General features: G+C 32.6%; 1 protein-coding gene, 1 long non-coding RNA gene and 1 pseudogene across 3 annotated transcripts; 2 read left to right on the forward strand and 1 right to left on the reverse strand.

Annotated features, from left to right (window-relative positions):
* Nucleotides 1-10,119: 10,119 nt before the first annotated feature.
* Nucleotides 10,120-12,858, reverse strand: LOC120116336. 2 transcript variants are annotated; one of them, XM_039136845.1, is made up of 4 exons: nucleotides 12,387-12,857; nucleotides 12,034-12,305; nucleotides 11,828-11,917; nucleotides 10,120-11,583 (listed from the first exon to the last, which is right to left on the reverse strand). In XM_039136845.1, exons 1-4 carry the CDS (start codon nucleotides 12,406-12,408, stop codon nucleotides 10,276-10,278), a joined length of 1,692 nt encoding a protein of 563 aa, XP_038992776.1. In that variant the 5' UTR covers nucleotides 12,409-12,857; the 3' UTR covers nucleotides 10,120-10,275. The 2 variants fall into 2 exon arrangements, with proteins under 2 accessions (XP_038992776.1, XP_038992775.1); XM_039136844.1 differs by having other exon boundaries at nucleotides 12,034-12,858.
* Nucleotides 12,532-16,785, forward strand: LOC120116305 (annotated as a pseudogene).
* A 1,782-nt stretch (nucleotides 16,786-18,567) lies between these two features.
* On the forward strand, nucleotides 18,568-21,994 carry LOC120116357. The gene is made up of 5 exons (XR_005515541.1): nucleotides 18,568-18,697; nucleotides 19,011-19,071; nucleotides 19,522-19,911; nucleotides 21,569-21,771; nucleotides 21,878-21,994. It is a non-coding gene; the product is annotated as an uncharacterized LOC120116357 (long non-coding RNA).
* The last annotated feature ends 882 nt before the right edge of the window (nucleotides 21,995-22,876 follow it).

A 22,876-nucleotide genomic window follows, 5' to 3' on the forward strand; every position in this document is an offset into this window, starting at 1 on the left:
AGTAGGATTCTACAACAACATATGGGGTTGTAACTCCTCAAATTTCTCCTGATATTCATTCACAGACCCTTTCTGACTCAGTTTAGTGAATTCCTCAACAATATCAGAAAAATTTATGTCACTGAATCTGTGACAGAGATCAGCCTCAAATTCATGCCAGGTAACATGGTGCTTTTGCATGATATACCCATCAAACCATATTTCAGCCTTGCCTGTTAAATACATCGTAGCTACCTCCACTCTTTGCTCAACAGGAACACCACAAATAGAAAAATACTTATGGCATTTCTGAATCCACCCCCTCGGATTTAACTCATTCGTAAAAAGGTAGTTCAATTTTAGGCCTATGCCACATATTCCCTGTACTGCTAAATGAACCCCCTGGTCCTTTATTTTCAGCTACCAACCCCATCATATTAGGTCTAATGTTACTGTTTTCACCTATCAAATTCTCAGACCTAGAATTGTTCTTAATGGCCAAACAATCATCCGATTTATCTTTCAAAATCCCAGGTTCATCTGTTTTATAAGTGAACCTTGATTTATCTTTCACTACAGTCACCAAAACTGGATTTTTCTCCCCATCTTTAGAGTTACTAGGAGTTTGTACCTGTTCCCCTGCAGTCTGCTCTTGTTCACCATTTCTGCTTGTTAAGATCTTCAGTATATCTTCCACATAACTGTGATTCGTGTTCATCCTTGCCTCCAATGCAGTAATCCTGTTTTCCTGAGCCTCCTACTATTTAGGTGGATTAGTCTCATCTTGGCCTCGTTTTACCAAGGCAGCAAGGTCTGCAATTTGTTTCTGAATTCCAGCTAAATCATTTTCTGCCATAGATTGATTTTTCTTTGGCATGCCCTCAAAAAACTTTTGCCAGAATCGTAGCTCTGATTACCAAATTGTTATGGTTCAAGAGAATTAGAGAAGAATTTGAGAGTGAGGAAATAAAGAAGAAAGGATTTTAGGAAATGAGAAAACGATTCATTCACAATCTGAGGAACCAATCCTTACAGCCAGTCTTATTTTGTTACAAGGCTAGAAATGTAAATAGCAAATAATGCCAGCTGGCGTTACAGTTATAACAAACTGATTCTATCTTTCTCTTTCAGGTTACTAGGCCACTATTCTTGGGCTGGTTCAACTCTGCTTGGGTCTGGGAACTCCACCAAGTCCAATGCCTCCTGAACCGGTTCAGCTGCACGCATTATTTGAAAGGTAAATGCATCATTCCCTCTTCTTCAATTGCAATCCCTAATTCCCCTCCTCCCATTTTTTCTCTCGCTTCGATTCCTAATTCACCATCCTCAATCCCTAACCCTAAGCCTCCTCTTTTCCCAATTCATTCGTTCTCTTCGCCCTCCTCGATCTCTTCCCTCTCATCTCCACCAACTGTAACACTTCCTCATCCTTTATCTTGCCTTACTTTATGGCCGACTTGACCATTTCTCCAGCCATAACCAAGTCTGAAAAGCTTCCTGATGTGATCGCAACCAGGTGTCCGAAGTATAGAGTCTTCAGGGTCTGTACAAAAAGTTTTCGGGTTTCTTTCTCATCCAAGGACGGATGAACTTGTACAGCCAAATCCCTCAATTTTTGTGTGTATTGCCTAAAACTCTCGTTATGCTTCTTTTCCATGCTTTTTAGCATAACTCGATCTGGCCTTATGTCATTGGACATGCTTGTATTGTTCTTGAAATGACTTGTTCAGGTCCCTCCAGGTATTGATATTTGATCGGCTTAGCTTGTTGTACCACCGGATGGCTGAACCCGACATACTCTCCTGGAAGTAGTGGATCAGGAGTTGGTCGTTTCCTCCATATCCTGTCATTTTTAGTAGAACATGTTGATGTGAGCGGATGGGTAACTATTCCTGTAAAATTTCTCGAATTTTGGAGATTTGAATTTTGGAGGAAGAACCAAGTCCGAGACTAGATTGAGCTTCGTAGCATCGACTCCAGGGTAGTCATGGTCTCCTTTAACTACCTTCATTTAGTCCTTCAATTGCTTGATTTTCTCCTTCATCTTCTTTGATTTGTCATCTTCGTCTGAATCCGGTATATGGTCATAACCCAGATTGTTCTCAGGATTAAATACAAAGGGCGAGGGCTTCGCTTTTGCAGCAGATGAGTCCCCTCGAAGTTCTGGTAAGATTTCATGTGAGACAACCACTTGTGGGGTAGGTGGTATAGTTACCCTTTTCAGTGAACCTGCCCCAGGTGCACTGGTCTGTTGTAGGCCAACTAACTTGGCAACGATCTGATCAACCAAAGACTCTTGATTTTTCATGATTGTATTCAGAGTACTCAGACTACTCTGGTTTATCTTATCTTCAAGTTCTTTCTGTAATTTTTCTATGTTCTCCTCGATTTTCTCGATTCTTGCTTCTATCTCTTTCTTTTTCAGGCGGGTGTTTTGCGGATGGGGTGTGTCGAATGCTTAAGGTGGTGTATCCAGTATGTGTTCCTTTCGATGAGACATGCTTCTGTTAGTTAATGCGAATGTAAAGGAAAATAACAAAATGCAAAATATGTCTAAATGCATGATGCATTAAATATTCGTGGCATTGATCCAAAAATGTATATGTTATTATAAATAATCCTTATTGGGGACAAAAGTGATACGTCTGAAGAGACAAAAAACATTTTAATTAGTATAAATCTCGAACAGCCTCTGACAAGTTGGTTCGTCTTTTGTCTGTCAAACCGTTCCGACTCAATTGGCTAGACTGTGCAAATGACGAGCAGTTTGCCCCAAAAAAAGTCTCGAATGACTGTTGAGTCTGTTCCCTAACGGCAACACCATTGGAGCCCTCCATCGATAGAAACTATCTGAAGTTTGCTTCTTGAATTTGTCAGTAATGGCATTTAACTCAGCTTAGGGTTTTACCATATTGTTCTCGTAGTTTTCAAAATGAGCGCCTGAGTCAGTAGCCTTTTCCTCGTCTTGCCCCTGCAACCTTTGCCTCTGAGTATTCTTTGTCCACGGCTGGACTTTTGAGCTATTTATCTATTTGTATTATAACCCCTTTGTCCATTAATGCATATTATTTACGTTTAACGAACACGTTTTTTGTGGATCAACACCTCTTTTGAATGATGGAAAAAAATGTAAAAGAATAAAAATGAAAGGAAAAAGTTAGTGATATAAGGATAATAAAAAAATAATGAAAATGAAAAGTCTTACCCCACATGATATCTACCCCACATACTTATGATTCCTACCCGGACATAATCTTTATCCCGTTTGTTAATTTTAAACTAGTCCTAACCACATACATTTATAGTTCACATGCTTTGAACAAAAAATAAAGCAAGAAATAAAAACCAAGCAGCATAGGGTTTGCAATGAGGTTTTGGGTGGACTCTAATTCCCTGTACTCTCCTGGTTTATGTTCTAAAAAATATACCCGAGTTCTCCTTGCCGGTGCCCCCTTGGGCTTGCCAGACCCTTAGTCCTAAGCCCATTACAAGCTTATGTGGACTAAGTTAAACTCGAGAGGAAACATTCTCTTATGCCCGCACGGTGAATAAATTCACATGAAGACATAAGGTATATGAATCCTGAAGGCTACTTGCTAGGCCTGTGCGGAGAATAAATTCTCAATAAGGCGTCGCTTTCACCCCACTTAAACAGCGTTTGGAGCTCGGGTATAGAGCCTTAGGTGGAAAAAAAATCTTTGAAGGTTGAAATCATTGAGAAAACGGTCAGTACAACTATTTACTCGAAAATATAATCAAAAGCAAGCAATAAGGATCAAAATGTTACCTTAAAATTTAAACTTACACTTTTCATTAAAAAGACAACTGGAAATTACCTTAGCCTAACTCACTTACATGTCCCCAGGATGTCGCGGCCGTCTTTCGGTTGGACCCGGAATTGGGCTTCGACTTGAATAATTGGATTTGGAGTCGCCACCGATCATTTATTTTAAAATAAATGGGTTGATCGGATACCTTATTTCTTACATGATCTGCGTCGTACCAAAGATGTGTCAGATTCGGGAGTCAGTTACAGTCAAGGAATGGTTAGCACCCTTGAACTGACTTTTCGGTACTACGTAATTTTCAATTGTCTTAATTTAAGAAAATTGCAAGTTTTAATTAAAAGGTAAAAATTGATCCGAAACTTACCTCTGATTGATAAAAAAACGTACCATTTAAAAGTCAAGAAACATCTTAGATAAAAAAATGAAAATAAATAGAATAAAGAAAATAAAAAATGACTGAAATAAAGGAATAAAAAAAAGAGTGAAAATAAAAATGAATACGATAAGAAAAATAAAATAAAATGAAGAAAAGAAGAATAATAATGATAATAATATATACATAATAAACGAGTAAATAAAAAAATAAGAAGAAAATACAAATAAATAAAACAAATGTAAAGAAGATAAAAAAAATTAAAGATAAGGAATAAAAATAAAAATGAAGTAGAGGGAAAAAGGTAAATAGAAATAAATAAAATAGAATAATAATAATAAAAAAACAGTAAGTAAAGAGTAAAACAAAGAAAATAAAAATAGAAGGGTATAATATAAATAATATATATATATATATATATGTAATAATAAATATAATATTTGCAACAAATAAAAAATAAATGGAAAAAATGTATATATATATATAATAATACGTATAGATAATACGTATAGATAAATAATATAGAGAAAAAATATAATAATGGTAGGGAACTAAAATTAAATAATATAAAAATATAATGAATATGCATATAAATAAAATGTTTTAAAAATAATAATAAATTAAAAAAAGATAAAACAAAATAAAACATATAAAATATAATAATGATAATGAAGTATATATAATAATAATAGTAAGAAAAAAATTGAATTTTTTTTAAAGCTCTTCCACTCCTATTTCCAAATGTCCTAACGATTTTCACAAAATAGCCTCGGGGTTCCGTAGATCTAAAATGTTAGTTTCGAAAAAAAATCCCTCCGATCATCGGTCTTTTGAGTTTTTGTGGTTTTACAAATCGAAAGCAAGAAACAAATGACACATGCAAGCCTAACAACCGAAAAATGTAAGGTTTCTTACATTTGTTGCATTCGAAACTTTGCAAAAAAAAAAGCTTTGATTGCTCTAAATTTCCAGTTCGTATTTCGTCTATAAATTATGTGTTACAATAGTGAGTTACAATGGCTATTTATAATGCTTATGGATCTTATTTTTAGGTGTTTAAATCTTAGTAAAACTCTATTTTATTTTTAGGAATTTGAATCATAGTAAAATTCTATCCTATTTTTAGGAGTTTGAATCATAATAAAACTCTAACGTTATGTTTATTTTCTGAATCCCACTAAATCGGAGTTGTTGAGAATGTTGTACCTGGACGAAAAAGTATATTGACAGATATAATTTTAAAACAAAATAAACTTTAAATACCAAAACAAAATAAAAATAATTTACTAAGCGTGTGGTTTACCCTTAAAATAATGATAAAAAGGCTGAAATATCTCTTCCAAGTCCAAGTTATTGGTACATGTTAAGTAGTGAAGTGGCCAACCGTTTTGGCTTCTCTCCAGCCGTTTCGGTCAAAATGACATAAATCCATTTCGGTTCGATTTCATTATTGAATGACGGGACATATTCACTGTTACTACTAGTATTTTTTTAAAAAAAATTTAGGGTAAAGTACACAAACGATCCTTGACTATAAGGTATTATTTTGTTGAGTCCTTCAACTATTGAAAGTTATAAAATGAGCATTTGACTATAAAACATTGTTTTGTTGAGTCCATTGACTATTAAAAGTTACAAAATAGTCATCCGACTATTCATATGTTTCAAACGTGTATTTTTCCATTAAAAAATTAATGGTTGTTGAGTTTGATATTAATATGTTGATTGGATATGATAAAATTATATTTTAATGATGTCTACTGGCACCATCGTTGCTTTCAAGAACTGGCTCGACGGTATAATATTTCAAGCATTGACTCAACGCCATTATCTAAATAGAGACTCAATCGACAAAATACAACTCAAAAGTTGTGCGATCAAATTTTATTGTATCCTAATAAGCATGTTAACGTCCAACTCAGACAACCACCAAATTTTTAACGAAAAATGACGAGTTTAAAACAAATGAATTGTCATATAACCATTTTGTAACTTTTTACAGTCAATGAACTAAACAAAGCATTGTTTTATAGTCAGAGTATCATTTTACAACTTTCAATAGTCGATGGACTAAATAAAGCATTACCCTATAGTCAGGGACCATTTGTGTATGTTACCCTATTTTTAATAGTACGAGAAAATTACAATATAATATTTGTTCAAAATATTTCTTAATAATTGACAATACGTATACACTACAAACATAATTTTTCGAACTCAAAACCTTTAGTATAAACAACGCTTCCTTTAAGCGATCACTAAGTTCATTAAATGAATTCATTATTTTTAAGATTTAAAATATAAATCATCTAGTATTTGATAATTTTTGTCAGATTGTTATAAATTTTGTTTCGATCAAAGTAATCCTTAAATTGGAAAACTACAGTTAATTTAACCCTTTTATTTTTCTTTAGGTCAAATTGATGTCTTAAATTTAGGGTGTTTGATCAAATTGTCCCGTTGATACGTGTATGGGAAGGGGGGAAATCATTTTAGATGAAAATTAAAGTTATTTTTAAAGGTATAACATAAGTTGATTTCCGATGACTTTTTGGAATCATATATTCTTATGAATTAATCAATTCTTAGTTATATTTTTACATATTTTGAACCGCTTCAATTTAATATTAGAAACTCAAGATACGTTAATTTTAGCAAAGACAATGTAAATATAAAATTAATTTTTATTTTATTAATTGATTTAAGTACATTAATAGACATTTTATATTACTTTCTTAGTTGAGTTCAAACATGTTTCCAGGGTTTTACTATCTTCAAAAATTTTATAAGTATATAAATAGGCACATCTCATCTATATAATTCACAACGTCTTTTCATTAAATAATAAGTATATATTTCATCAAAAAGTCTATTTAAGAGTTTTTTAAATCATATATAATTTTATTTTTGTTATATTTTGGTCAACCGCCGTTAAAAATAATTAGAATTGTTTATGTGAAGTTTTTTTCAATGATGATGTGACATTATTAGGGATGGACATGGATTGGGTAGGGTCGGATTTTCGATCGACTCGACAAAAAAAATATATACCCTCCACCTGACCCAAACCCAACCCAACCCAAAATAATATATTTATTAAAAATATTATTGTTATTCAATAAAAATAGGGATTTAATTGAAAAAAATAATATATAGAGAGGCATTATTGCAATTGTTCCTAAATATAAGGGTAGAATTATATATTTTTTCTCGGGTTGGGTCTTCTTCACCCTAAACCCGACCCGATTCAAACCTGATTTTTTTTCAAAATACCCAACCCAATCCAATCGGGTCAGGTCGGAACCCGTCGGATTCAAATCCCATACCCATCCCTAGGCATTACCTTATGGTGACACATCAACATCACTGTTAATTTTTTAATGATGGGTGACCAAAATAGAACCAAAACATAATTTTAGCTATAATTTTGAAAAAAAATAGTTGGATGATCAAAATAGAATCAAAGTAATAGTTGGATGGCTAAATACATATTTTACCCTAAAAAGTATTTATAAAAAGTATCAAATTGTAAAAGGGTCAAACTTGGGAGTTTTTAAATATGAATTTTCCCACTAGTTTCAAACTTTTGTTTCCTCCCATGGTTATACAACGATAACCATTCTCTCCTTCCAAAAGCAAACTCATTTCTATTTTTATATGAGTAAACATCCATTTATCATTGTTTCTCTCATTCCAAAAGCAAATTCATTTCTATTTTAATATGAGTAAACATCCATTTATCATTGTTTCCATCAATAACTCCAAAAAAAAATTATGACAGAACGAGCGAAATAATAATAACTGAAGGAATGATCTCATCCGAATGTAATGAATTAAAATAGTAAGTAGCAGAGTTACCTTGTATGTCTTTATGTAATATTGATTGATGTAAGTGACCTATGAACACTTTTGTATTCATGTATGATCGCATTGATGTTAATTGATGAATATTCATAATACTTCCTTTATTGCTATTGTGATATCGAATCACTGCTATGTTTGAGCAGGAATTATGCCAAGATCATTTGATAATCGAGTTTTCCTCCATGATTTACCTGAAGACTATGTGACAACCAAAAGATTATTTGCATGATTGGTGAAAATTTTACTGGGACTTATATGACATCGGATTCCCCTACATGTGATAGGTATTTGATGACTATTGTGATACTGGGTACTATCATTGTGTGTGTGATGATTGTGTATCTCATATGACGATGCATTGTTATATGATATTGTAGTTAGAGACCCAGTATATGTATACTCATGACGATGCCCTTTGCAGAAGACTAAGGGAAACATGAGACCCATATTATAGGGATAAAATTGTTGAACCTTAAGTATATAGTACATGATTATGAATATGCATGTATTTACAGTTTAGTGTAATGTCTTCTAGCTTGCTTATGTATATGAGATTCATAATATTGTTCTATATTAACGATTATACTACTAAACTTTGTAAGCTCAACGTTCGGATTTTTTCGTTCGTTAGTAGCTTGAATTGTTCGATGAGCACTCTCTCAGCAGGACTTTCAACATTCCTTACTGAGTGTTGTACTGTAACTTTAGTGTGCATGTGTATTCATAAGGCCTTTATTATTGTATTCGGATTTGAAACTCTGAATTTGTATTATTTTGATTTAAACTATAAGTCACAGAGCTCTGATTTATTAAAGTATTTTTATAACTGTATTGGATGACTATTTTAGGTAAACATGTCGTATTTTAAATGAAAATGAAAAATGTTTTAAATTATAGTGGTTGTCAACAGTCCAATGTAGCACTTTGAGCTCATACGAGTTTAGGGGTTACACTATTTACTTTTGTTATCTTTTTTTATTCAATATTTTTTAATTAAAATCCATTTACTTTATGAAATCATTTTATTAATTATTAAACTATGCACCTAGGAAAAAGAATTGCTCATTTAATTCTCTTAGAATTTTATTTTTTCAAATAAGGTAATATCTATAATGTTAGGAGAAGTCGATTGAAATGTTAGGCAATGTCATGAAGACATTCAGACTTTTGGGTGACTTCCTTATACGAGCAATGCGAGAGAACAAGATTTTAAGTAAAAATAATAGTGTAGTCCTGACAACTTTCAGAAATCGTCGTGTAGTCCTGACAACTTCCATCGTGAACTGTAAAAAAAAAACATAATTAAAAAATAATTTATACTGCACCTTATATGAATAATTAAATTAAATTAAATTACTCATAAGCAATTAGTCCATCATAATTTTGATTCATGTAAGATTTACAAAAAAAAATGTATAACATTTTAGACAAAAGAAAAACAAACCATTCAATATGAGTTAGATGATGGGAGTGTGTGTGTATCAAATTCTCTCATTGGTGAAACAATTAAAGATGAGACTGAAAACAAGAAGACCCTTGGGGACCTGGAGTAGAGAACCAAAGATAAGTGCTGTTGTTAGTTAATCATACAAATTACAAGCCCATGTGATGTGTTTGGAGTTTTGTCAACTGTTTGTTTTGTTTTGTTTTTTCTTAGAGAATTTCCATTCTACATAATGTCACATGGAGGATGGTGACTTTATAATATTGTAATAAATCAAATACCATATGATACCAAGTAACATGTTGGAAATAATTTAGAAATAAAAAATAGAATATTCTTTTATTAATTTTTAATTTCATACATGTCTCAAACATCCCTCTTTTCCTGCCTTTGAACTCTTCATTATACTGCATAATTGAGTTGTGGTCGGTCATCATTGTTAGGATTTGGTTGTCATAATTTGACCAATTATGTGAAAATTGAGAATCCAATACAATATAATAGGTGATAAAGTGTTATAATTTTAATTTATTATGAATAAATTCAATAATAAAATAAATATTATTTAAAAAAAAAAATTAATTCGAGTAACTATATCTGAAAGTATGTATACACAGTTAGTAAGCTAAAAAATATTTGAACAAACGCTACTTTTATAAAAAATAAAAGAATTTGAAAGAATTTCAAGATCTTCAATTGTATTAATAAATTATAGCAATTCATAACTTTATTTTACAGCCTTTGAATTCATGAAAATGCAACATAGCATTACTCAAGAAAGCGAAAACAAAAAGAAACAAATAAATAAATAACAAGTTTCTTCCCTCTTATCTTGCTGAAGTACGGCCTTCACTTATTGAGCCAACAAGCTTAGGTTTCCAACCATCCGCCTTCGTCACCAGGGAGCTAGCCCCGGCACCGGCCTCCTCGAAGTGCATGGACTGGCTCCATTGCCGAGTCGGACTCGGAAAGCTTTGGATAGGAGCTATTTTGTTACTTGATAATATGTGATCTCGAAGGCTCTTTACAGATCTATATCTCTTTATCTCATCTTCGTAATCATGTGCCTCACCTTGCGATGCAAGATACTTCATCTCAGAAAGCGATTTCCTCCCCTTATTGTCCTTTTCGATCGGAAACTTCTTTGATCCGCCTTCGGGTAAATTTCCTCCAGCATAACTCCATTTGTAGCACATGTCATTGTTGTCCATGTTTAATTCAATGGAGCGTAGATCGCCATCAGTTGAGTCATCTGCTTCGCACTCTTCTCCGTCCATAACATCGACTTTATCCGCAACTTTCTTGATCATTTGGCCGGAACCGAAATCGATCGTCTTCAAATAAGCTTCAAGCTCTTTGATCCTCTGCAGATTCAGTGAACCGTCGACATTCTCTTCGTTTAGTTTGGTTCCTAGGTAGGTCTCAAGTTCATTCCTCAATATTTCGACTACTGCATTCTTCTCCTCGAAATGATATTTAGCTTCGGAGAGCTTCATCTGGACTCGCTCCTCTCGTAATACATCGGCGAATTGAAGCATTTCCCTTTCCTTCTCCATTTCTTCTTGCACTTTAGCCGACTCCCGTTTCAGTTCTTCGACCGTAGCTCGATCTTCTCCGATACCTCGAGCCAATTCATCACAGACTTGCTCCAAAATCTCTTTTGCTCTCTTCTCACTTTCGAGCTCTTTCATCGCCTCGGACAGTGATGCCGCCGTATCAGCCAATTCTTTCCCGAGCTTCTTGTTCAATCTCTCAGTTTGCCTCCTGAGTTTCTTCTCCACCTCGAGCTCTTCGGCAATGCACGCTACGGCATCACGGATTCTCTCGCGCTCGTTCCTCTTCCAAGTGGCCTTTTCTTCGGCAAAATGCCGCATGAGATGCTCGATTCCATCGTAATTTGATCGTTGCTCTCGAATCAATTGATCAACATGGATTCCAGCTCGATCGAGTTCAACATATAATACAGAGACTAATGACATGCTCAACGAATGTTTATCGTCTAGACCACAAACTCGATTCAAAACTTTAACGAGTTCTTTAGAAGTGGCTAAGCAATTACTGACATCCTTTAAACGAGTTTTAATCCCAATTATGCATCCACCATGAATTTTGACTCTAGAATGAGCTTCATCAATCTGCATTCATGGCATAAAATCAGCATGAACATATGTTTCCTATATTTCTGTAAAATAAAGATTCAACCCCAAGTTTTTTGCAGTAAATTCTCAAAACAATTCTAAAAATATGAAATTTCCCCATCAGAAAAACCTGGAAAGAGAGAACCATTTTTTGTAGAAAACAACAATATAACATGCATTGCCAAGATTTGCAGATAATGAAATGGAAAACCCGAAGAATTTGATAAATTTTCTTTATCACCTCTATGAAAGTACGGTCAGTAACATGAAGCTTTTGAGAAACAATTGAAGATCTTTTCCTGTGAGATTTGACTCTGCCTCGATCCATTTTCTATGAAATTCAACGGATAAACAACCGAAACGAAAAAAAAATAATGAGATTTTCACAAGAAATGTTTCCCATAGCTTCAAACTGATTCAAAGCATTGAAATAACTAAAATCCCCACCTCTATAAAAGGACTATTAGACGGATCAGACAAATTTTGCGGCAAAACATGAAGCATTTTTGAAACTCTGGGGGCTTTTCTCCTCTTATCTTTCTTCTCCAATACTTGCTTAGCTTCTGGGGAAGGAATTGTATTAATCTCCCACAAAGTGGCAGCTAATTTTCTAGCAGAAACTGGGGCTTCTCTGGTTTGTGTAACAATCTCTGGTTTCGTTGTAGCTGTTATCCATGAAGGAACAGGGGTAGTCGATCCTGCTTTTTTCGCCACCAAAACTGCACGCTTGAATATGTAGTCTCGGATCAGTGATGAAGAAGAAGAAGAAGACGATGAACTACCTCGTTTTCTTATCTTACCATGGTGTTGTTGCCATGACATTGTAGGTTTTATATATTTATTTTCACAAGAATCTCGATGACCCAATTTCGAAATTTTGATGTATTCCAGATCTCATTCAAGATCTCAGGAAAAAATCGAAGATCTTTTTTATTGTTTCAAGGAATGGAAAGTTTTTTTTTAAAAAAACGAAATATCTCAAGAGGAAGAAAAGCTATTAAAGATTAGCCATCTTTTCTTTTTAGGTAAGCTCCTCCCAAACTTGTTGCCTAAAATTCATCAAAGAAAAGCAAAGAAAGTGACAAATCAATCAAAGATTCTTCTTATGCTTCTTCTTCTTCTTCGGGATTTTGCAGAAAGAAAGAGTTTTTTCGAGAAGTGGGCAGCTGTCAACAACAAAAATTGTCAAAAGATTTGATGGAGAAAATAAAAGAAAGGGAAAAGATTTGCACTGTTCTTTTTTTCTTTTTCTTTTTGAAGTGTTTATGATTTGATTCCGAGTGTTTAAATTGTAGTTATCGTCTCCATATGTATGTATATAAAGTCATTTAGATCCCTCTCGTTTGGTTCCTCTAATGGTAATTTAATTTTGGGCAAACAATATTTTTATTATCTAAACTATCACTTTTATTCCTTTTGATCACTTACTATTATTAATATTTTTTTTAAAATTATATTTAATTTTACGTTTTGATTTTATTTTGATTATCTACCGTTAAAAATTTTACAGAACTACTGACATGATATTATTTTAATTTTTACCAATGATGATGTGGCATTATCTTATGATGACACATCAACATTACCATTAATTTTTTAACAATAGGTGACCAAAATGAAACCAAAATGTAACGTTAAGTATAATTTTAAAACAAAAAATAGTTATGTGATCAAAACATAATAAAAATGATAGTTGGGATACTAAACATGCAGTTTACCCTTTAATTTTCATCTATGATGATGATACAATTATTAACGATATCAAATTTAATAATTAATTACAAATAATTATCATTATCTAGTTAATAAATGAATGAATTTTCTTTTTGATTTTGCCATTGAATCTATTATTGACAAAAATATATAAAAACAGTAATTTTAAATAATTATGATTAATAAAATAATTATGATCAAAGTTAAAAAAAATGACTTAAAAAATAATTGTAACATTTTCCTAAGGAATATATTTTTATGTTTTTCTTTCTCTTCACAAAAAGTTGGATTATCTCGTCCGGTTGATTCAAATTTACTCGCGATGCGCTTTTACCTCTAGAAAATGGTGATGGAAGTGTTGGCTTGGCATCTGTTTTAGAAGCTGATGTTAGGCAGATCATAAACATGGCGCGCCAGAATTATGAAAAGTACTTTCTTTTTCACCATTCAGTTAATGAAAATGCTTATATGGAATGAAAAGTACTTCTTATGTTTTGGAGGAATGTTTGGAACCTAATTCACACTTTCATGATAGTAAATTTGAATCCATTTTAAAAAAATACATTAAAATCTGGTGCCTTTGTGTTGAATGTTGATTATTTATTGTGGGAATTATGAATTGTTTGAAAATTTTTCCAGGGATGGTCCTTTGTTGGTTGTTGCATCCGGAAGAGACACCATTTCAATTGCAAGTTCTATAAGATGTTTGGCCTCGGAGAATGTTTTTGTAGTTCAGGTTTGGAATGGGCCTTAGCTTTGTTTCAACTTCCGTTCCTTATAATCTTGTACACCACCTTTATATTCGTTTCATGATTATGCCCAATAAAAAGGAAAAAAAGTTTCCTCCTACTCCGTTATTTGGTTATAAATATATGTATCATTCTTAATCATACCCTCCTAGGCATTATAGGTTGAACTTAGAATGAGTTTACTAGAAATAATGAAGTTTGAAAATTGTATTATTGAAAAGAATAGTAGTGCTTTAGAAACTTCTGCCTTATGTTTATTTGTTGAAAAGGCACATTTTAAGTTTTTATTTGCAAGTTCTCTGTTAATCCTGTATGTATGTAGTATCTACTATATATCATGCCCTCTTCTTGTTCTTGTAACATCCTTAGTTTTTTTTATCTTATCGCCTAAAGAAAGTCAGATTTTTTGTTGCATGTTGTTAATTCATCAGCCATGTTTCCAAAGTATGATAACATTATTCGGTTGCATGTCTAACTATCAGTTTTATCCCCTTCTCAATTCCCTTACAATGCAGATACAACATCCTAGGTCACAATTGAATAGATTTGATTTGGTGATCACCCCTCGTCATGACTTCTATCCTTTAAGTCCTCAAGGACAAGAGCGGGTTCCTCAGTTTCTTCACAGGTGGATTACTCCTCGTGAACCTCCTGATAGGCATGTGGTATGTATTGTCAGTCTATATTATGAAATTTTATTTTCTTAGTATTGGGGGAACCCTATCTTTGCTTAAATTGTTTGTTTCTGTCTACTGCTAAAGATAGGTTTATTTTCAACTTTTTACATCAGATACTCACTTTGGGCTCTACATCAAATTGATTCTGCTACACTCCGCAGCACAGCTGCTGTGTGGCATGATGAGTTTGCACCACTTCCAAAACCCTTACTGGTTGTTAACATCGGCTGGCCTACAAGTAATTTTTCATTGCGCTTTGAGACTGATTACTGATGTTTTTATATCCCACTAGAATTTGCTCTTCATTATTGATGTTTGAGCTGTTGCCACTACACTTGGAGCTTCTATTTTCTCTTATGGATATGGACAATGGATTTGTCCAATTATATCTGATGCATATTATATAGACTGATCTTGATCTGGGTTAGGTAGGGATATTTTGTCTTTAAGGTTGAATTCACAAATAATATTCGAACATGGTCTTTTTATCCTCATTTTTTCTATTATTTTTTTTTCTTTTGTATACATGTATAACTAACTCCATGAACTAGGATTAGGACATAGGATTTGTTTTATGATCTTGAGAAAGACAAAAATGATTTGGAGCATGGCCTCCTTTTCTCTTGATTTCCATCAACTATCTGAATTTTTTTTTTTAGAAACTAGAATGATGATTCTTTTTCATTGTTAACTCACTTTTTATTTTAACCTTATGCCTAGTTATTAATATGTATATTTTGTCTGCCGTCTGAATTGCTTTGCAGGTCACTGTCGATATGGTGCAGATCTTGCAAAGCAGTTAACTGCTTATCTTCTCAGTATCCTTTCAAGCTGTGGGACTGTTCGAATATCTTTCTCCAGTAGGACACCTGAAAAGGTTTTAATAAATGACAATGCACTCTTAATTTGTCTTACGTTCTCCTGTAATGGTTTAAGATTATGTAGTTTTCACCTTCATTATGGCTCTACAGGTATCAAAAGTCATTGTGAAAGAACTTGCTGATAATCCAAAAGTTTACATCTGGGATGGTCAAGGTATGTTCAATTGATTAAATGTAATTAGCAAGTAAAATGTGGATCATCTTCAACGAGTTTCTATATGATTATCTTCAGAACCGAATCCACATATGGGGCATTTAGCTTGGGCGGATGCTTTTGTCGTCACAGCAGATTCAGTGAGTCTGATAAGTGAGGCTTGCAGTACTGGGTATGATATTTATTTACTGATATTTTAGAACACGTTGAACCCTTTGGACTGTACATTATATTCAGTGAATACAGAGTTATCATTCACTTTTGGTTCCTTGCAGGAAACCTGTGTATGTATTGGGGTCTGAGCGTTGTAAATGGAAACTATCAGACTTCCATAAATCTTTGAGGGAGCGAGGAGTGGTTAGGCCATTTACAGGTTCTGAATATGTAAGTAAATATTCAATGGCATCTTTTTCATTTCCATTTATTTGATCCCGTTACCGATCTACAGTGTCTAGTAAGACTTGATAAAGTTATATTTCCACATGACCACCGAACTGGGCTGAACCTAATTCCCAACCTATTTTCCATTTTTTTCCCACCATTATAACTGGAGTATATTGAGTAATGAAAGTCATTTGGGATTAATTATGAACTATTTCCTTGGATGTCTTAAGATTGCAGAAAGTTGGAGCTATCCTCCTCTCAACGACACAGCAGAAGCAGCAAGTCAGGTGCATGAAGCACTTGCGGAGCGTGGGTGGAGGGTTAGACCATAATGAAGGTGTTAAGAGGTGGTGTTGTAAACATGGTTGATTTCCCTATTTTTGAAACTTGTGAAGCCTTGAAATTTTGGTTTGTTGAGTAGCATATATAAGTACCACCTTCAAATTCATTCTTCTCCGTCTGGGATTTTCAATTGCTTTACGTGTAGAACGAAAGTGTTAGCCATTTAGAGCGGATTGTAAAGCATGAAGAGGAGGGCAAGCATAAATTTACCTTTTTTTTTTTTTTTTGAAGATTGTTTGATTTACACACCTGAAAAACAGAGGTGATGAAATAAAATTTGACGACACTTCATGCCAACATCCCTCCCTTATATTGTTCATTTGTCTTCATTGTGTCATTTTCTGTTTTTGCTTTTGCCTATGGAACAGTGTTCTTATTGCATTATCTGTTGATTTGGTCAATATTTTTCTGAGATGTTGCGGTCGACCAGGAAATGTTTGAGCTTCATGCTGGTTTTGCTTATGGTAATATAGGGGCAGTGATGGATCAAAGAGAGGGCGGGTGGGGCAGTCATCTTTTCCCTCTTAAAATTTCAAATTCTCATATATTTTAGACATTTTCTATTGATAAATATTTTCATCTTCTAAAATTTTATAAGTTCGTTCCTCGTAAAACCTTTATAATTAACTCTCGTCAACATAAAATCATGTCGGTCCTGCACATGGGTGTCATCTTGATATATTGCAATAATGTCTTTATTATCGTTGAGTTCAAGCTATAGGGGTTGAATTTTTTTTATGTACAATTCCCACTTAAAGCAGGGGAATGGAAAAATTTTGCTCCTGATTTTAAAACCACATCATAAGGAGAGGAAAGATATCATCTGAGAATTTTTAACCACATGTTTTAGTTATTGTGAGTCTAATTATCTTTTCAATATTTTAATATTTGTCTCCTAACGGAATTTTACTCCTAAACTGTATTTAAATATTTTAATACTTTACTTGAATAAATTGTGAGTCTAATTATTATTAAATTAGTATTCCAAATTAATTTCTACTGGACTGTGAGCATTAATAATTAAGCTTGAATGTCTAATTAAGTCTAATGGGTCATTTAGATGGGTGATGAGGTTAGCTTTAAACGATAAAATTAGTTATTGTGGTGATAAGATTAAATACTATAATCAAGGATAATGAAAATATTCGAATTTAATAGATTTTAATTCGATATGATTATATAAGATCAATTTTGTTTTAAAATTTGAGTTTACAACTAATTTTATTAAAGAAAAAATTGGATCAGAATGAATTTGATTTAGAGTAAAAAATCTTGACTGACCTAAAATTTTTAAATCAAATTTCAATATATTGACGAATATGCTTTTATATATGTTAGAGTTTCACACCCTCATTTCTTATTCATTTTGTTAGTCATCTTTCCATTGCTCAATTTTTTTTCTTCTTTTTCTCTTCCTAAACTCTTTTCATTTCCCTTTTATTTTCGTTCTTTTTCTCCTCTCTCGTATATGTTATTTTTGTTTTTTTTTTCATTTCTTATTTTTTGTCTGTCTTATTTTCTCTAGTTTTTCATTTGTACATATTAATTGCATGTTATTATAAAGGGTAAACTATACAAAATGGTCATTGATTATAAGATCTTGTTTTGTTAAGTCACCGACTATTAAAAGTTATAAAATGATCTCTCAAGTATAGGGAATTACTTAGTTAAATCTTTCGATTATTACATAAATAGTTAAATGATTATTTTATAAATATTAACAATTAGAGACTTAACAAAATAACACTCTATAATTTAAAAAATTATTTTATATTTTTAATAGGCTTAATGCCCAAATAAGTGCCCAAAATTCACCGTTTGTGTCAAATAAATGCCTACATTTTTTAGATCATCCGGATGTCTAACGTTATCAACATTAGTATTTTAGGTGTTCGGGACGTAATAACCGTTAAATAAAATATTGATCCATTCATTGTTGACATGTGTCCTGATTAATTTTTTTCGTTTTCTGTAATTTTCGAATATATTAAAATAAAAATAAATAAAATATTAATAATAATATTTTAATCCTACTAATTTAACCTAAAAGTAAATGTTAAAATTTTACCACGACCCATCCTCCCCCGTTCTCTTCCTCACCTACCCTGCTGAAACTCTCCTCCTTCACAAATCTCTTCTGAAACTCTTCGTTTTTCCTTTGTTCTTCTTGAAATCCTTCTCTTCAATTATTGTTCTCGATTTTCCTTTATGGTAAGTATCCTAATCTTCTCTGATTGACTTCATTCTGTTTTTAACATACCTTAAATAGATTTGGGTTTTAGGGTTACTTCAAAAATTGAAAACCCTAGAACTATTTGGGATTTAGGGTTACATATGAAATTGAAAACCCACATTTTTAAATCAAACCCCCATGATTTAGTTTGCAAAAGACGAAAGCCTAATAGTACAAAAGGACGAATATTTGAGCCAGTATTTTTCAGAGAAAATGTCAAACTTACACTGCTTGAGTTGTTTGTTTTTAACCCACGTTGGAATATAATGCTTTGGCCTTTGGCGTTGATAGGTTTGTGGGAGTCCACACATAAAGTGGAAGCATTGTGATGCTGTTGCCAAGATATTTGCTGGTAAACTACTTCTTTTTATGTCTTTTTTTTTATATTTAAGTTGTTTTGCAGATAAGACATTGGTTAAAATGAGATAAGACATTGGTTATAACACTATAAAAAGCATGTGGTTTTATTTAAAGTTGTAGGAAAAGTATGTGATTTTAATTAAATATTGTGACCTGATAATAAGATATTGGTCATAACAGTAGAAAAAAAGTATGTGGTTATGTCTAAATTTGATTCTAACATTCTGACAGTAAACTATTTCATGGTGTTATGCAAATAGGTTTACATAGTAAACTATTTCATGGTTATGTATTGTTATTAAGTAAACTATTTTACTGTAAGTTTATTTATTATTAAGTAAACTATTTCACTGTCAGTTTGGGGGTGTATTGTTATGTTGTTCTTGATTCTGTTAATTACTAAAGCAGTGTTGTTATGCTTTTGTTTTTTTTATTATTATAGAAAACGACTTTGGGACATCCAAAAGATATTGTTGGTTGTGGGCCTAATGCTAAAAGTGGGCCTTATGAAGGGGATGACGAGATCATTTATGATGAATTAAATGTTACTGATGGGATAATAGTGAAATTGAACGGTTAGATGGAGGACATTTACTGTCTGATGATGATGATGAGGAGATAGCTGCAATTAAAGATCAATTTAGGCTAGTTACAAAGAAAATCAAAGATAAGTCTGTCACTGAAGAAGACATCGGATCTGAGCTTGTATTAGAGGGAAATGAAGCCAATTCAGATGGGTTAGGACAGGGAAAGGATACTGATTATCCAAAATCTTCTGATATTGGTAGCTATGAGACGGACTCAGATAGCCAAACAGTTTCCAAAAAGACTGGTAAGGTGTTTTTGATCCTTCAATCGATAAACCCATATTTCAACTAGGAATGATTTTAAATCCTGAGAGCAATTGAAATATGCCCTTTATAAGTATGAAATATCACATAGTTTTGATTTTAGGTTTGTTTCAAATAGAAAAGAGAAAATAAGGGTTGTTTGTAAGATAAAAGGTTGCCCATTTGTGATTCATGCTTCCTGGGATAAATCCGATGGTTGTTTGAAGATCAAGACTTTTGTTAGTGAGCACAAATGTTCAACCACTTTTAAGAACAAAAGGGCAAATTTTAAGTTGGTTGGAAAATACTTTTTAAACAAGCTTAGGATTTTTCCGCAAATGAAGGTGCTAGAGATGCGAAAACTTGCTAGAGAGGAGTTAAAAGTTGAATAAACAAGAGATGTTGCTTGAAGGCTATGAAATGGGCTTTGGAAAAGAACGGGTAGTGTTGTAGAGGAGTTCAATAGGCTGTTTGATTATGTGTTTGCATTGAGAAGTGATGATCCGAATGAAACATTTGAGCTAATGGTAGAGAGGCCCATTAAAGCTTGTAAACCAATTTTTAGGAGATTTTATGCATGTTTTAGTGCTATGCATAAAGGCTTTAAAAAGTTTTGCAGACCTGTAATTTGCTCTGATGGATACTTCTTGAAAGGGAAAATCAAAGATGAAATCTTATCTTTTGTGGGTAGAGATGGGAATAATCAAATGTTTCCTATAGCTTGGGCATTGGTTAAGGTGAAAGTAGAGATACTTGGGGTTTGTTTTTGAAACTTATTCAGACTGATTTGAACTTGGGAGATGACACCCAATTCACTTTGATTAGTGATATGCAGAAGGTAATGATATTTTAATCACTTCGATTCAAACTGTTTTTTATTATTATCAATATTCATTAATTCAAACTATTTTCTTATCATTATCAATATTCACCAATTCAACCTGTTTTTTTATTGAAGAAGTTTAGGTGATGTTGCCAAATGTGGAACATAGATTATGTAAAAGACATGTATGCTAATTGGAAGAAAGTACATAAATGTGGTGACCTACAGTTGCTGTTTTGAAAATATTGCAAGGCTACTACTGAAAGTAACTTTCATACAAATGCTTCACGAATTGGTGAGTTAAAGAAGAAAGCATTGTATGATCTTATGGTAGAGGACCCAAAACAATGGTCTTAAGGTTTCTTTTCTACTAGATCCAAATGTGATACAATAGATAACAATCTCTCTGAAGCATTTAATTATGCAATTATAGGTGCTAGATTTAAATATGTTATATCAATGTTTGAAGATATTAGGCATTATATCATGCATAGGCTAGTTGAGCATAAAAAAATCAAATAGCTGGATTGGTAAGTTGTGCTCTAGAATTAAAACAAAAATTGAATTGTATAAACGTAGTACTGCATATTGTCATGTAATTTGGAATGGGGCTGAAAGGTATGAGGTAATATGTAAAGAAGATACATTTTGGTTGACCCTATAGGCTGCAAATACACTTGTAGGGTATAAAACTTAACTGGAATTCCCTGTTCCCATGCTATATGTGTCATATTTTTTCGGGATAAAAGGGTTGAAGACTATATATGTCATTTATACAAGAAACATGTGTACAATGATTTATATAGTGTTATCGTGCTCACTATACCAAATTCAAGGTTTTGGAAAGACACTGGAATGGGCTGCACAGACCGAGCATTGAAGAGAGAGATTTAACCTAGAAGACAAACAAAAAAGGAAGAGAGAAGACAGTGAAGTTTGCAGTGAAACAAAATGGAGAAAACAAGGATTTATGATGAGTTGCAATGTATGTGGCCTTAAGGGACATAATATAAGTTGTCCAAATAAAAACCAATCCAATGTAAGTTCAAAGTGTTATGTTATTGATAATTTTTTTTTAAGTTATTAATATATTAAAGATTCATTAAAATAGTGACTCTTATTTTTTTTTGTTATATTGTTGAAAGATTGAAACTGAAGGCGATCAAACAGTAAATCCTGAATATGGATTGGGTAGGCCAAGAGGGAGAACAATTATGCAAGGTTTTGGCATGTATACAAATGAACGAATCGGTCTTTAAATTCTAAATGTGAGTTGTTTTGTTTACTACATTAAATATGCTTTTGACATTAATTTTTAATATTTTTTTCTCTAACAGACTGAAAGACCAAGTCAGGTTCTACTTTCTCGACCTCACAATAGGAGCTATCAAACAACTGCTACATTCATACAAGATTTTACATCTTCCCTACTATCTAATAATCTAATTACGTGTCAAAATTCAAATAATCTAATTAGAACATTCAAAATATATTCAAACACCAACAACTTATTTTAGAAACAACGACCAATTAGTTTAATTAAATGTAAAAATCAAACTAAATATATTGAATTTCCAGCAGATCCAATAGCTCATTATTAGATATTGTTTTATACTCTTAAGCGCTCATTTAGCAGTTCAAAAAAATACTTCTTTCAATTGTGAACCACCGTGAAATCTTCCTCCTTTGCTATAAGGCATATTTGAACTATAAATAGGAGCCCTTATTCCACAATAACAATACTCGACCCTTAAACTATGACTCGATTTTGAAGATTCACTCAACATCTTTCACTATTTTGAAGATAAACAGTTCACACAATTCCAAAACTCTAGTTTCAAGATAAAAAGACTAGGATAAGAGTGAATGGATAGGATAAGCGATTCAGAAAAAAAAATAGATGAGGATGAGAGTGAAATGAGAGGATAAGAGTTTCAGAAGAGATTGGCGAAGGAGGAGAGTTTCAACAGAGTGGGGGAGGAAGAGGATGGACCGTGGTAAAATTTTTATTTTTACTTTTAGGTTAAATTAGTAGGATTAAAATATTATTATTAATGTTTTAGTTATTTTAATTTTAATTTATTCAAAATTTATAGAAAATGAAAAAAATTAATCAGGGACATGTGTCAACAAATGAATATATA

The sequence above is a fragment of the Hibiscus syriacus genome, unplaced genomic scaffold (assembly GCF_006381635.1).
Source record: "Hibiscus syriacus cultivar Baekdansim isolate YM2019G1 unplaced genomic scaffold, ASM638163v2 tig00110293_pilon, whole genome shotgun sequence".
NCBI classification, from domain to species: Eukaryota; Viridiplantae; Streptophyta; class Magnoliopsida; order Malvales; family Malvaceae; genus Hibiscus; species Hibiscus syriacus.

What these genes read in the sequence shown, in the direction of transcription:
- LOC120116336 (XM_039136844.1), bottom strand. Translation starts at nt 12,408, where the DNA reads ATGTCATGGCAACAACACCATGGTAAGATAAGAAAACGAGGTAGTTCA. An exon ending in CTAATAGTCCTTTTATAGAG is followed by an intron (nt 11,918 to 12,033) that starts GTGGGGATTTTA and finishes TGAATTTCATAG; the next exon opens with AAAATGGATCGAGGCAGAGT. An exon ending in CTGACCGTACTTTCATAGAG is followed by an intron (nt 11,584 to 11,827) that starts GTGATAAAGAAA and finishes CCATGAATGCAG; the next exon opens with ATTGATGAAGCTCATTCTAG.